Source organism: Rattus rattus, chromosome 8 (genome assembly GCF_011064425.1).
Source record: "Rattus rattus isolate New Zealand chromosome 8, Rrattus_CSIRO_v1, whole genome shotgun sequence".
Lineage (NCBI taxonomy): Eukaryota > Metazoa > Chordata > Mammalia > Rodentia > Muridae > Rattus > Rattus rattus.
In genome coordinates, this window is record NC_046161.1 from 65,043,273 (window position 1) to 65,055,594 (window position 12,322).

The 12,322-nt window shown below is 36.0% G+C and overlaps 1 protein-coding gene across 1 annotated transcript in view; it reads left to right on the plus strand.

The window, feature by feature from the left end:
* Adam10 (ADAM metallopeptidase domain 10) overlaps positions 1–12,322 on the plus strand; it is a 111,954-nt gene that overhangs the window by 23,004 nt on the left and 76,628 nt on the right. The window contains exon 2 of the mRNA XM_032911186.1: positions 6,557–6,707. Coding sequence (XP_032767077.1) covers positions 6,557–6,707 — 151 coding nt within the window. The remainder of the gene's footprint in view (positions 1–6,556; positions 6,708–12,322) is intronic.

The following is a 12,322-nucleotide window of genomic DNA, read 5'->3' on the forward strand; positions in this document are numbered from 1 at the left end:
CCTAATTTCTTTCTCAGCCTGTTTATCCTTTGAGTAAAGAAAGGGTACTTATTTGTTTGAGTTAATTTTATACCCAACCACTTTGCTGAAGTCGTTTATCAGGCTTAGTTGTTCTCTAGTGGAACTTTAAGGGTCACTTAAGTACACTATTGTATCATTTGCAAATAGTGATATTTTTGACTCTTCCTTTCCAATTTGTATCCCTTTGACCTCCTTTTGTTGTCTGATTGTTCTGGCTAGGATTTTGAGTACTATATTGAATAAGTAGGGAGAGAGTGGGCAGCCTTGTCTAGTCCCTGATTTTAGTGGGATTGCTTCAAGTTTCTCTCCATTTAGTTTGATGTTGGCTACTGGTTTGCTGTATATTGCTTTTACTATGTTTAGATATGGGCCTTGAATTCCTGACTTTCCAAGAAAGTCCTGAATTTCCAAGACTTTTAGTGTGAAGGGGTGTTGAATTTTGTCAAATGTCTTCTCAGCATCTAATGAGATGATCATGTGGGTTTTTTTCTTTGAGTTTGTTTATATAGTTGATTACGTTGATGGATTTCAGTATATTGAACTATCCCTGCATCCCTGGGATGAAGCCTACTTGATCATGATGGATGATCGTTTTGATGTGATCTTGGATTTGGTTTGCAAGAATTTTATTGAGTAATTTGTATCCCTATTCATAAAGGAAATTGGTCTGACATTCTCTTTCTTTGCTGGGTCTTTGTGTGGTTTAGGTATAAGCATAATTGTGGCTTCATAGACGAATTGGGTAGTGTTCCTTCTGTTTCTATTTTGTGGAATAATTTGGACAGTATTGATATGAGGTCTTCTATGAGGGTCTGATAGAATTCTGCACTAAACCCATCTTGTCCTGGACCTTTTTTGGATGGGAGACTTTTAATAACTGCTTCTATTTCTTTAGTACTTATGGGACTGTTTAGATGGTGTATCTGATCCTGATTTAACTTTGGTACCTGGTATCTGTCTAGAAAATTGTCCTTTCATTCAGATTTCTCAGTTTTGTTGAATATAGGCTTTTGTAATAGGATCTGATGATTTTTTTGAATTTCCTTGGTTTCTGTTGTTAATGTCTCCCTTTTCATTTCTGAGTCTGTTAATTTGGATACTGTCTTTGTGCCCTTTGGTTAGTCTCTGGCTAAGGGTTTATCAATCTTGTTGATTTTCTCAAAGAACCAGCTCCTGGTTTTGTTGATTCTTTGTATAGTTCTTTTTGTTTCTCCTTGGTTGATTTCAGCCCTGAGTTTGATTATTTCCTGTCGTCAACTCCTGTTGGGTGTATTTGCTTTTTTGTGTGTTCTAGAGCTTTTAGCTGTGCTGTCAAACTGCTGACATATGCTCTCTCCAGTTTCATTTTGGAGGCACTCAGAGCTATGAGTTTTCCTCTTAGTGCAGCTTTCATTGTATCCCATGAGTTTGGGTATGTTGTGCCTTCATTTTCATTAGATTCTAAAAAAGTCTTTAATCTCTTTATTTCTTCCTTGACCAAGTTATCATTGAGTAGAGCATTGTTCAACTTCCATGTGCATGTGGGCTTTCTGTCATTTTTGTTGTTATTGAAGAGCAGCCTTAGTGTGTGGTGATCTGATAGGATGTATGGGATTATTTCAATCTTCTTGTATTTGTTGAGGCCTGTTTTGTGACCCTTTATATGGTCAGTTTTGGAGAAGGTACCTTAAGGTGCTGAGAAGTTATATTCTTTTGTTTTAGGATGAAATGTTCTAAAGCTATCTGTTAAATCCATTTGGTTCATAACTTCTGTTAGTTTCTCTATGTCTCTGTTTAATTTCTGTTTCCATGATCTGTTTATTGATGAAAGTGGGGCGTTGAAATCTCCCACTATTATTGTGTGAGGTACAGTGTGTGCTTTGAGCTTTAGTAAGGTTTCTTTTATGAATGTAGGTGCCCTTGTATTTGGAGCATAGATATTTAGGATTGAGAGTTCATCTTGGTGAACTTTTCCTTTGATGAATATGAAGTGTCCTTCCTTATCTTTTTTGGATAACTTTGGTTGAAAATTGACTTTATTTGATATTAGAGTGGCTACTCAAGTTTGTTTCTTGGGACCATTTGCTTGGAAAATTGTTTTATAGCCTTTTACTCTGAGGTAGTACTGTGTTTGTCAGTGAGGTGTGTTTCTTGTATGCAGCAAAATGCTAGGTCCTCTTTACATATCCAGTCTGTTAGTCTGTGTCTTTATTGGGGAATTGAGTCCATTGATGATGAGAGATATTAGGGACCAATGATTGTTGTGTTCTGTTATTTTTGTTGTTGGAGGTGGAATTATGTTTATGTGGCTATTTTCTTTTGGGTCAGTTCAAATTAGATTACTTTCTTGTTTTTTTTTAGGGTGTAGTTTAGGGTGTTGGAGTTTTCCATCTATTATCTTTTGTAGGTCTCGATTTGTAGAAAGATATTGTGTAAATTTGGTTTTGTCATGGAATATCTTGGTTTCTCCATCTATGTATATTGAGAGTTTTACTGGATATAGTATCTTAGACTGGCATTTGTGTTGTCTTAGGGTCTCTATGACATCTGCCCAGGATCTTCTGGCTTTCATAATCTCTGTTGAGAAGTTTGGTGTAATTCTGATGGGTCTGCCTTTATATGTATTTGACTTTTTCTCCTTACTGCTTTTAATATTCTTTCTTCATTTTGTACATTTGGTGTTTGACTATTATGTGATGGGAGGAATTTCTTTACTGGAGTTCTGTAGGCTTCTTGCATGTTTATGGGCATCTCTTTCTTTAGGTTAGGGAAGTTTTCTTCTATAATTTTGTTGAATATATTTACTGTCCCGTTCAGTTGGAAATCTTTGCTCTCTTCTATATCTATTAGCCTTAGATTTGATCTTCTCATTGTGTCATGGACTTCCTGGGTGTTTTGGGTTAGGAGCTTTTTGTATTTTGCATTTTCTTTGACTGTTGTGTCAGTAATTTCTGTGGTATCTTCTGCCTCTGAGATTCTCTCTTCTATCTTTTGTATTCTGTTGGTAATGCTTGCATCAATGACTCCTGGTCTCTTTTCTAGGTTTTCTATCTCCAGGGTTGTCTCCCTTTGTGATTTCTTTAGTGTTTATATTTTTAGATCCTGGATGGTTTTGTTCAATTCCTTCCGCTGTTTGGTTGTGTTTTCTGTTTATTCTTTAAGGGATTTTTGTGTTTCCTCTTTAAGGGCTTCAACCTGCTTACCTGTGTTGTCCTGTATTTCTGTACCTTTTTTTTTTAAAAAACCTATTAATAATTTGTCTGCTTGCACGTCTATGTATCATGTGTGTGTATGGTGCCCTTGGAGGCCAGAATAGTGTAGTGAATCCCTTGGAGCTGGAGTTTCAGATTTATCTGCCATGTGGGTACTGAGAACTTAAGTCCTTAAGTAATTCTTTATGGCTGAGCCATCTCTTCAGTTTCCCGTTATTACTTTTTCTGCCTGAATTTTAATATTTTTAGTAGTATAAGTCTGGTAATAATAAGTTAGAAGTTTTGATATCTAAACAAGTCTTAGTTTTGACCTCCAAGGCCCTTCATTTAACTGATTATAGGATCTTGGGCTGGAAGTTTGAAAGAACTTTAAATATAGGTGCCTACCTTGTGATTTATACAGAGTCGTGCCTTCATTCTTACCTGTCTATATATGTGTGGCTTTTTGTTGTTGTTGTTCTTCTCTGCTCCAGTTCATTTTAACATTTTGACCTCTAGTTTTTCAATCATTAGTCTATGATTTGACTTTATCTGTTTTTTTTACATATAATCTTTTGGACTTAGTTTTGACCTAGTTTATATGTAAACACACACACACACACACACACACACACACACACACACACACACACACTCACACACTCACACACTCTTCTTTGCTTTCGGTTTTATGAGCCAGAGTTTCTCAGTGTAGCCTTGGAATTCACTCTGAAGACCAGGCTGTCCTGGAGACTCCTCTGCCTCTCAAGTGCTAGGGTTAAAGGCAGTCATCCCCCAACTGGACTTATGGGTGGCTTAGTTTTAGTAACTGCTTTTACAACCTCATCTGCAAACTTCATCATCTCTAGTACTCTATTACTAAGGACAAATTTTTGTTCTAGTTATGGTTCTATATATAGCGTGTTATACACACACACACACACACACACACACACACACACACACACACACACGTATATGCATGGTAATTGTTGGATAAAGAAATTTCTATTTTTATATTTGGAGGGGTTTCATTTTATTTTTAAATATATTTAGACTTTTCTGACAGTTAAGCTACTTGGAATCAGTTAAATCTAATTTGTTATTTAAATTTGGAAGGCCATGTTTATTTAAGCTTTGTTAATAGATATAGAACAGCTATTTGTCTATGGCTACTTGTACCCCATTACTAAGGTGTTACTTATCTGAGGGTTATACCCAGTGCTTTATACACTTTTAGGACTTTCTTTCTTGGTGATATGAATATGAATACTTACCAGTCCTGTGTTAGATGTGTTCTGGCTGGGCTTAGTAGTACATACCTTTGACCCCAGCACTCAAGAGGCAGATACAGGTAGATCTCTGTTAGTTCAGAATTAACCTAGGCTACATAGTTGCAGGGCAACCAAGGCTACATAGAGAGATCCTGTTTCAAAACAAAAAATGAAAAAAAAAATCCAAGAAGAATTATTCTCCTCTTCTCCTGTGTTTCTTATTTTTTGTGGTGGGAAAATTTATTCTTTTACATTCTACTCATCAAACACTTCAAGTATTACAACTCTCTTCCTCCTGGCAACTGTGTCCCACAGATCTTAAATGTTTGGCTTCCCTGAACTCAGCTGTTTTTAGGTTGTTTCTTGGAAATTGTAGGCATGTGGAAAAGATCTCACCTCGTTTGTTGCTTTGTCAGGTTTCTAATTGTTAGGGTGGTTGGTTGAATTCTATTTGTCTTTATTTCATCCTATCCAGAACTGGATATTGACTTAACAATTTGCATCTTTTTCTTTTTTCTGGAATCATTTTACTGTAAGTTATGGATATCATGCCAATTAACTCTTAAAATACTTCAAAAAACTGTCTTTGAAAATTCAAGACCTTCTGTTTTGTAACCATAGTACTAAAGAAAAGTAGCAAGAATTCCTTAATCTCCTCAAAGACTGATTCTGGTTTGTTTCAAATTATTTTCATATGTTCGTTTTCATCTTGGGTTGATTTTTCCCCCTTTTATTTTGTTTCTTTTGTGGTTTTGCTCTAATATGATTATGCAAGTTTATATTTAAGTGCACATGTAACATTTCTCAGGAGAGATTTTTATTCTGGGTTATGAAAGGAATTTAAGTGCATTTGAAAGGATATTACACAACCCATATTCTTTGGCTATTTAAGAATTAAGTTAGGCAATAATAGAAATAGGTTCTGAGATGTACTCAGTGGTAGAGTGCTTGCCTAGCATTTATGAGGCTCATGACAATAACTTAAATAATCAAAATATAGTTGAAAATATTCAGAATTTAGAAATTAAATATCATTAGTGTTTAAAATGGCGTATGGATCAAGGAGTAAATTAGAAATAATGAGGGAGAGTGAAAATAGAAATGGAATATAACAGAATTTGTGAGTTATCTCTGAGGTAGTACTGAGAGAACATTCATTTATAGTACTGAATGCCTATGAAGTTCACCCAGAACTAGCTTTTTTTCTTTTTTTGATATTAGTTTGTTGTTGTTTGAGTCAGGGTCTCACTATGCAATGCCACTCTGGCTGTTCTGGTACTTGTTTTGTAGACCAGCTTGGTTTCTACCTTGCGGAAAGATCCACGGATCTCTTTCTTCTGAGTGGTAGTATTAAAGGTGTGCACAACTATGCCCAGCCTTTTAGTCTATTTATAAAATGAGATTGTAGTTAATATGTTTCTACAAAACAGTAAGGTGATTGCATTGATTAATTTTGACCAAACTTGAAGGGGGAAATGATAACTTATTTTCTTTTAATTTATCTAGAAAATTGAAGACAGACTATTTCACTCATCTTTTACTCTGATAATATTGATAGTTACTGAGTGGACCAGGTGACAAAATTGGCTTCTATGGTGATAATTTCTATCAGCAAAAATGTGATTAATGAAAATTTGTTCAACCTGGTAAAGCATATCTAAGACAGCCTACAGCAAATGCGAAAGCTTTTGTTTATGGTTAATGTCATCCTTCTGATAAATTCTTGTTTGTTTGTTTGTTTGTTTGTTTGTTTGAGACAGGATTTCTCTTCAGAGCCCTTGCTATCCTTGAACTCACTATGTAGATCAGGCTGACTCAGAGAGGTCCTTTTGCCTTTGCCTCCCAAGTATTGGGATTAAATGTATTTACCATCACATCCAGCTAATGTCACTCTTATAATAACTTTAAAAGTGTGTGAAAATTATGTTCCTAGGAGATTCATCATAGTAGTCAGGATTAATGAGGCATTTGGTATATACTCATTCATAGGTATTGAAAATAATGGATGAGTTAGGACTAATAAGTTAGAACTAGAAAGAGCCTTCAAGTTGGTATTAATTCAGACTGTTACCTGTGTGCTTGTTTTTATAGGTCAGTATGGAAATCCTTTAAATAAATATATTAGACATTATGAAGGATTATCTTACAATGTGGATTCATTACACCAAAAACACCAGCGTGCCAAACGAGCAGTCTCACACGAGGACCAGTTTTTACTTCTAGATTTCCATGCTCATGGAAGGTGAGTAAATTCATTGCTCTCAGTATCTGAAGTCTTTTGATGCAGTCTGCTAATGGAAGCAACTTTTTTCCCTAGTGGGAAGTTTCCTGATTGAAGATTCATCTTCAATGAATATACCAAATTCTTTCATACTGGACTTTGGTATATACATTAAAAAATGCCATCTTTAAAAATGGATTGCCCTTTTATGTATTGAAGTCACATGTAAATGGTTTTGAATTGTGAATGTAAGGTCTAAGCTTGGATGTTTGTAGAGGATGTCACAGGAGGGTAGGAGGTTGCAGAAAACATGAGGAGCCATAGGCAGGTAAGATGTACTTGAATCACTAGTGTACAGTGATTAGGTAGGCAGGGGAATGCTGGCAAGTGCCCAGGAACAGATTGCACATGGGACACAGATATGCATGCATATACACGTGTACCAGTCCATACAGAGATAGGGACAGTGGCAGATACACACAGGTTGTTAAAAGAGAAGGCATTCACTTTTGATTTTAAGGCCATATATCACATAAAAGTGGCACTCTGCTAGGAATAGTTATATAACAGATGTCATCACTCTTTTTTTTTTTTTTTTTAATCTAGTGATAGCCATTTCATGCCAACTCATAGTCCTTCAGATGTTGGGTGTCAATTATGTTTCAGCTAACTCATACCAGATAGCCATATCAGCAACATGCTTTCTAAGTATAAGTAGCCCTTCAGGCTCTGTGTATAGTGAGTCAGATTTGATAATAGAATGGTATGTCTTTTAAAAGTGATCTTGTGCGTGGCTTTCCACTTTTTGTATATTTTGTGTTTAATGTATCTTTTCTGGTACCAACAGACAAAATGGCTAACTGTTTTCTATTGAATAGGTCACTTAATCTTTTATTAACTTAATTTTATTAGTTCTGTAATAACAACCATAGCAGATTATCTGCTGTCCTGTTCAATTCAGAAACAGAATTGTGAAGGGATACAGGAAGAGCTAAGAGAGAAAGAGAAAATTAATTATTAAATAACTGTTCTACTCTTAGTGTTTTACTTGCATTTTCTTGAAAAAAATATTATTATGGTTAGGTATCTGTGGGTGTATACATGACATGGTGGTATACATGCAGTGGTAAGAAGGCAACTTTGCGGTGTTTCTCTCCTTCCACCTTTATGTGGGGTCCAGGCATCAGGTTGTCAGGCTTCCACAGAAATTGCCTTTATCTGCTGTCATTCAAAAGCCCTTTATGTGCATTTTATTATTTGTCTTCTTAGCACTGTTTAGTTTGCTTTCCCCTCCCTGTAATAAAAACTCTGACCAAAAGCAACTGAAGGGAGGAAAGGTTTATTTTAGCTTACGGCTCCAGGTCCAGTCTATTGCTGAGGGCCAGGAGGCTTGGTTGCTAGGCCACATATCCTTGCCTCCAGCCAAGGAGCTCTGCTTTATAGCAAGAAGTACAGCTGGACTCATGATGGGTGCTGCTTGCTAGGTGGCTTGCAGGCTGGCTTACACTCAGCTACCTTTCTTAGACAGTTCAGAAGCACCTGTGGTATCTCCCACAGTGGGGTGGGTTCTGTTATGTTGTTAATAATCCACACAGTTCCCCACAGATATACCCACAGGCCAATCTCAGTTAGCCATTTCATAATTGAGGCTCTCCTCTGAGGTGTTGTTCTTAGTTGTGTCAAGTTGACAGTTAAAATAACCAATACACACTTAGATAAAGGTAACTGTCTATAAGCCGAGGAAACAGACTCAGGGAAGTTAAATAACTTACACAGAATTTTAACCAGACCTAGATGACTAAAACCTGCAGTCTCCCCCAAACCCCTTTTGTGTTCTTGGTCAGGCACTCCATATTGCTTGCTATAATTACATTTTGAACTACTGTACTGGTATAACCTTAAGACCTACTTCGTAGTAGATTCCTAACCTTCCAAACTGTTATCAGTAGTTTTTTTTTTTTTTTTTTGCAGTCCTGGATTTAGGTCCCAGAGCCTTGCAGTTGTTGACAAACACTACCACTGAGCACCTAAATGTTTTCTTTTTATGTCATTTAACATATGTTTTGAAACCTTCAATTCACAAGTTTTAGCCAAATTTTTAAGTTTGCCTTTGAGTTTTTTCTGTAAATTAGTCATAGCCTATTAGTCTAGGCTAGCTTCAAGTATTTTGTTTTGTTTTTTTCATCCAGAATGGTCTTCTGAGTATCTAGGGTGCACATACAATATGCATGTTATCTCACATTCTGATCTTTTAATGTGCAGTTTCGTTGACATTTGATTTGTGCTCTCCTTTTATCCATGCATTAATGTCTTGCCTACTTTTCTTTTAAAGATTATTTTATGCATATGGGTGTTTGGCCTACCTTTTATGTTTGTGCACCATATATGTGCCTGGTACCTATGGAGGCCAAAATTGGGTGTCGAATTCCCCAGACTGGAGTTACAGATGTGGGTAATGGGACTGTGGGTGCTAGGAACTGGTCAGCTTCTCTTCAAGAGCAGCCATTGCTGTTAAACACTGAGCCCTCTTTAGCCCTGCTTCCTTTCTGTGTATGTGCTATTTTCTTCCTCACAGGCGAGCACTGTGTTCTTTAGAATTGCTCAGTATATTTCATATCTCTTCTAGGTGTTTTTGGAAAGATGTTAATAGATTAATCAAAAGATTAATTTAAAGATTTTTTAATATTAAAAATTTAGGGCTAGTAGTTTACCCCACTAAATAAAATTTTATGACTCTTAGTTTTAGGTATTATTAAGAATCATCCATTCTTTATTAGTACCATAAAATAATAATATCATTAGCTTTTCTAACTTTAGTAACCTCTCCAAATAAACTTACTACTGTGTTCCCGAATACATGTTAGTGTATTCCTCACTAGCAGAGGATGAGATTTTAGTAGTTGACTTTGTTTTGGATGCCACATTGTTGTATAGGTAGATTTTATTATGTAAATTACATATTTTATATTTGACAAACCAAATCTCTAGTTCTTTTATGTGTGTGAGTCAGAATGAGCAACTATGCAGGTATGCAGTCATCCACAAAATAATTTGATTGTTGGTTAAAAATGACCTCTTTTAAGCCCTGGATGATAGGAACATACACACAGAGCTGATAGGCATGGTAGGGTGTGCAGAAGTCATTGTGAAGTCAAACTTGCTGTGGTGTTTTAGAGATGCAGTACTGTGGAAGCTTACTGTGATGGTTTGATAGTGTAACTTCTCCCTTTCTTTGAAGTAGGAAATGCAAGTAATGAAGTCATAGATTTCTTACAGATGTATTTCCTCTGATTTGTAAGAAATGGTAAAACCAGGTGTGATGGTACATGACTATATCTATTCCCTATACTTGAGAGAGTCAAGAAGGAGGATCTCATGTTCTAGAACAATGTATTCTACATAGCAAGATCCTGTCTAAAAGAACAAATTGAAATGCTAGCTAAGTATATCATAATATATCTAATAGGATAAGCATCTATGTACAGATTACCAATTTGGGGATAAAGAGTAACTTGCATTTAACTTTTATAAATGATCTTTTATATATTTGTATTTGATAGTGAGTACACTATAATGAAGACTTTGGGTTACCCTTAACTGTAGCCACATCTCTAAACGTTGATTGTTATATGCCTTGTGGCTAGGTTACTTACCTATTTTTTTCAGCCTTATAAAGATATCAATAAGTTTATTTATCTTAATTGCAAACCAGGGCCCAGTTTCTTGGGTAAATTTACTTAATCAATTATGGAATATGTTGAATACAGCATAGTTAGCTCACGTACATAACAATTATGCTTGCACAGTATTTTCTATTGCACAGGGTTTCCATTGCTGTAAAGACACATTATGATCAAGACAACTTTTATAAAGAACAACATTTAATTGGGGCTGGCTTTCAGTTTTAGAGGTCCAGTCCATTATCATCATGATGGGGAGCATGACAGCATCCATGCAGATAAGGTACTGGAAGAGGAGAGTTCTACATCTTGATCCTACAGTCAGGAGGAGTCTATCTTCTGTAGGCAACAAGGAGGAGGCTCTTGGTGGAGCTTGAGCATTATATATGAGACCTCAAAGTTGTACCTCCAGAAAAGTGACACACTTCCTCTAACAAGGCCACATCTCCTCCAATAAGGTCATACCTCATAACAGTATTACTTCCCATGGGCCAAGCATGTTCAAAAGTTTATTTATCTTATTTGAAAACCTGCATTATGATTAGACAATTATGATTTGACTTTTTAGAAGTATTCCAGTTATTAAAGTCCTTTTTATAACTAAGCATATGAACAAACTTTCAACTTTGCTTAATATTAAGGTTTTTTTTTGTTTTTTTTGTTTTTTTTTGTTTTTTTTAGGTCAGACATAGGCACGTGGTGCACTCTTTTAATCTCAGTACTCAGAAGGCAGTGGTAGGTAGGTCTCTGAGTTTGAGGCCAGTATGGTCTATATAGTGAGTTTCAGCACAGCCAGGGCTGTGTAGAAAGTCCCTGTTCCCAAAAACCAAACCAAAATAAAATACTATATGTGTGTGAGTGTGTTTGAGTGCAGTTTTTTTTCAAGCCTAACGTTTGTTTTTTTTTTTTTTTTTCTTTCCCTTTCTCCCTTGAGGCAGGGGAGAAATATATATGTTAGGCTGGTCTTGGTTGAACTTGGCTTCATAGCCAAAGATGACCATCAGCTTCTGATCTTCCTGCCTCCATCTTTCCATTGTTGGGATTACAGGGGTGTACTACCATACCTGGTTTATGCAGTGTTGGGGCTTGAATTGAGGTCTTCGTGCATGCTAGGCAAACACTCTACCAACTGAGGTATATACCCAGCCCATGTCTCACTCTACATCTCAGGATAGCCTAGAACTGATGATATAGACTGTGCTGGCCTTGAGCTTGTGGCAATTCTCCTCCAGAGTACAGGAATTACAGGCTCGAGCTACTGTGCCTAAGTGCAAAATTAAGAATTCTACAAAAAGGTATTGTTCTTGAAATAGAGTTGAAAGTTTGTCAAAAGTGTTACTCGAGCCAGTACTATAGCTGTTGGAGAAGGTGTTTTAAAAGAATTTATCAATTAGGCACTAAGGTAAAATACATCACAGACAATTTGCTTAGAATAATAAATTTTCTGGATTTCTGAAATGGCTTCATTTAAATAAATGAGATTGCTTAGTTAGTGCTGTATTTATTTCAATTATGACTTTTTCTTCTTTTGATTATTTTATTTTTTGGTCCACCTATATATGTCTTCCCTTGTGAACTTGAGGTAGAACCTGAATCTTCCTTAGGTTTTTACATGTGGTCATAATAAGGGAAAGGAAGGGACAGAGGGAGAGAGGAAGAAGGAAGGAAGGAATATGGAAATGTCTAGAATATGCAGAAAGGGCAGATGTATCTTATTCTAAGACATAGATTTTTTGGTAATAATTTCAGATAATTTTTGCTTCTCCAACTTTGTCTTCATGAAATAGTATATAATGTACCAGAAACTGTTTTTCTCTTTTCCTTTTAAATACTAGCCAGTGACATATTTTATCCTGCTATAACTGCCATACAGTCCTGTCTTAACTATCATGTTTGTGGTTTGACTACCATGCATTTTAGGTGTCTATAATACCAATGTACAATAATCTCCTGAGG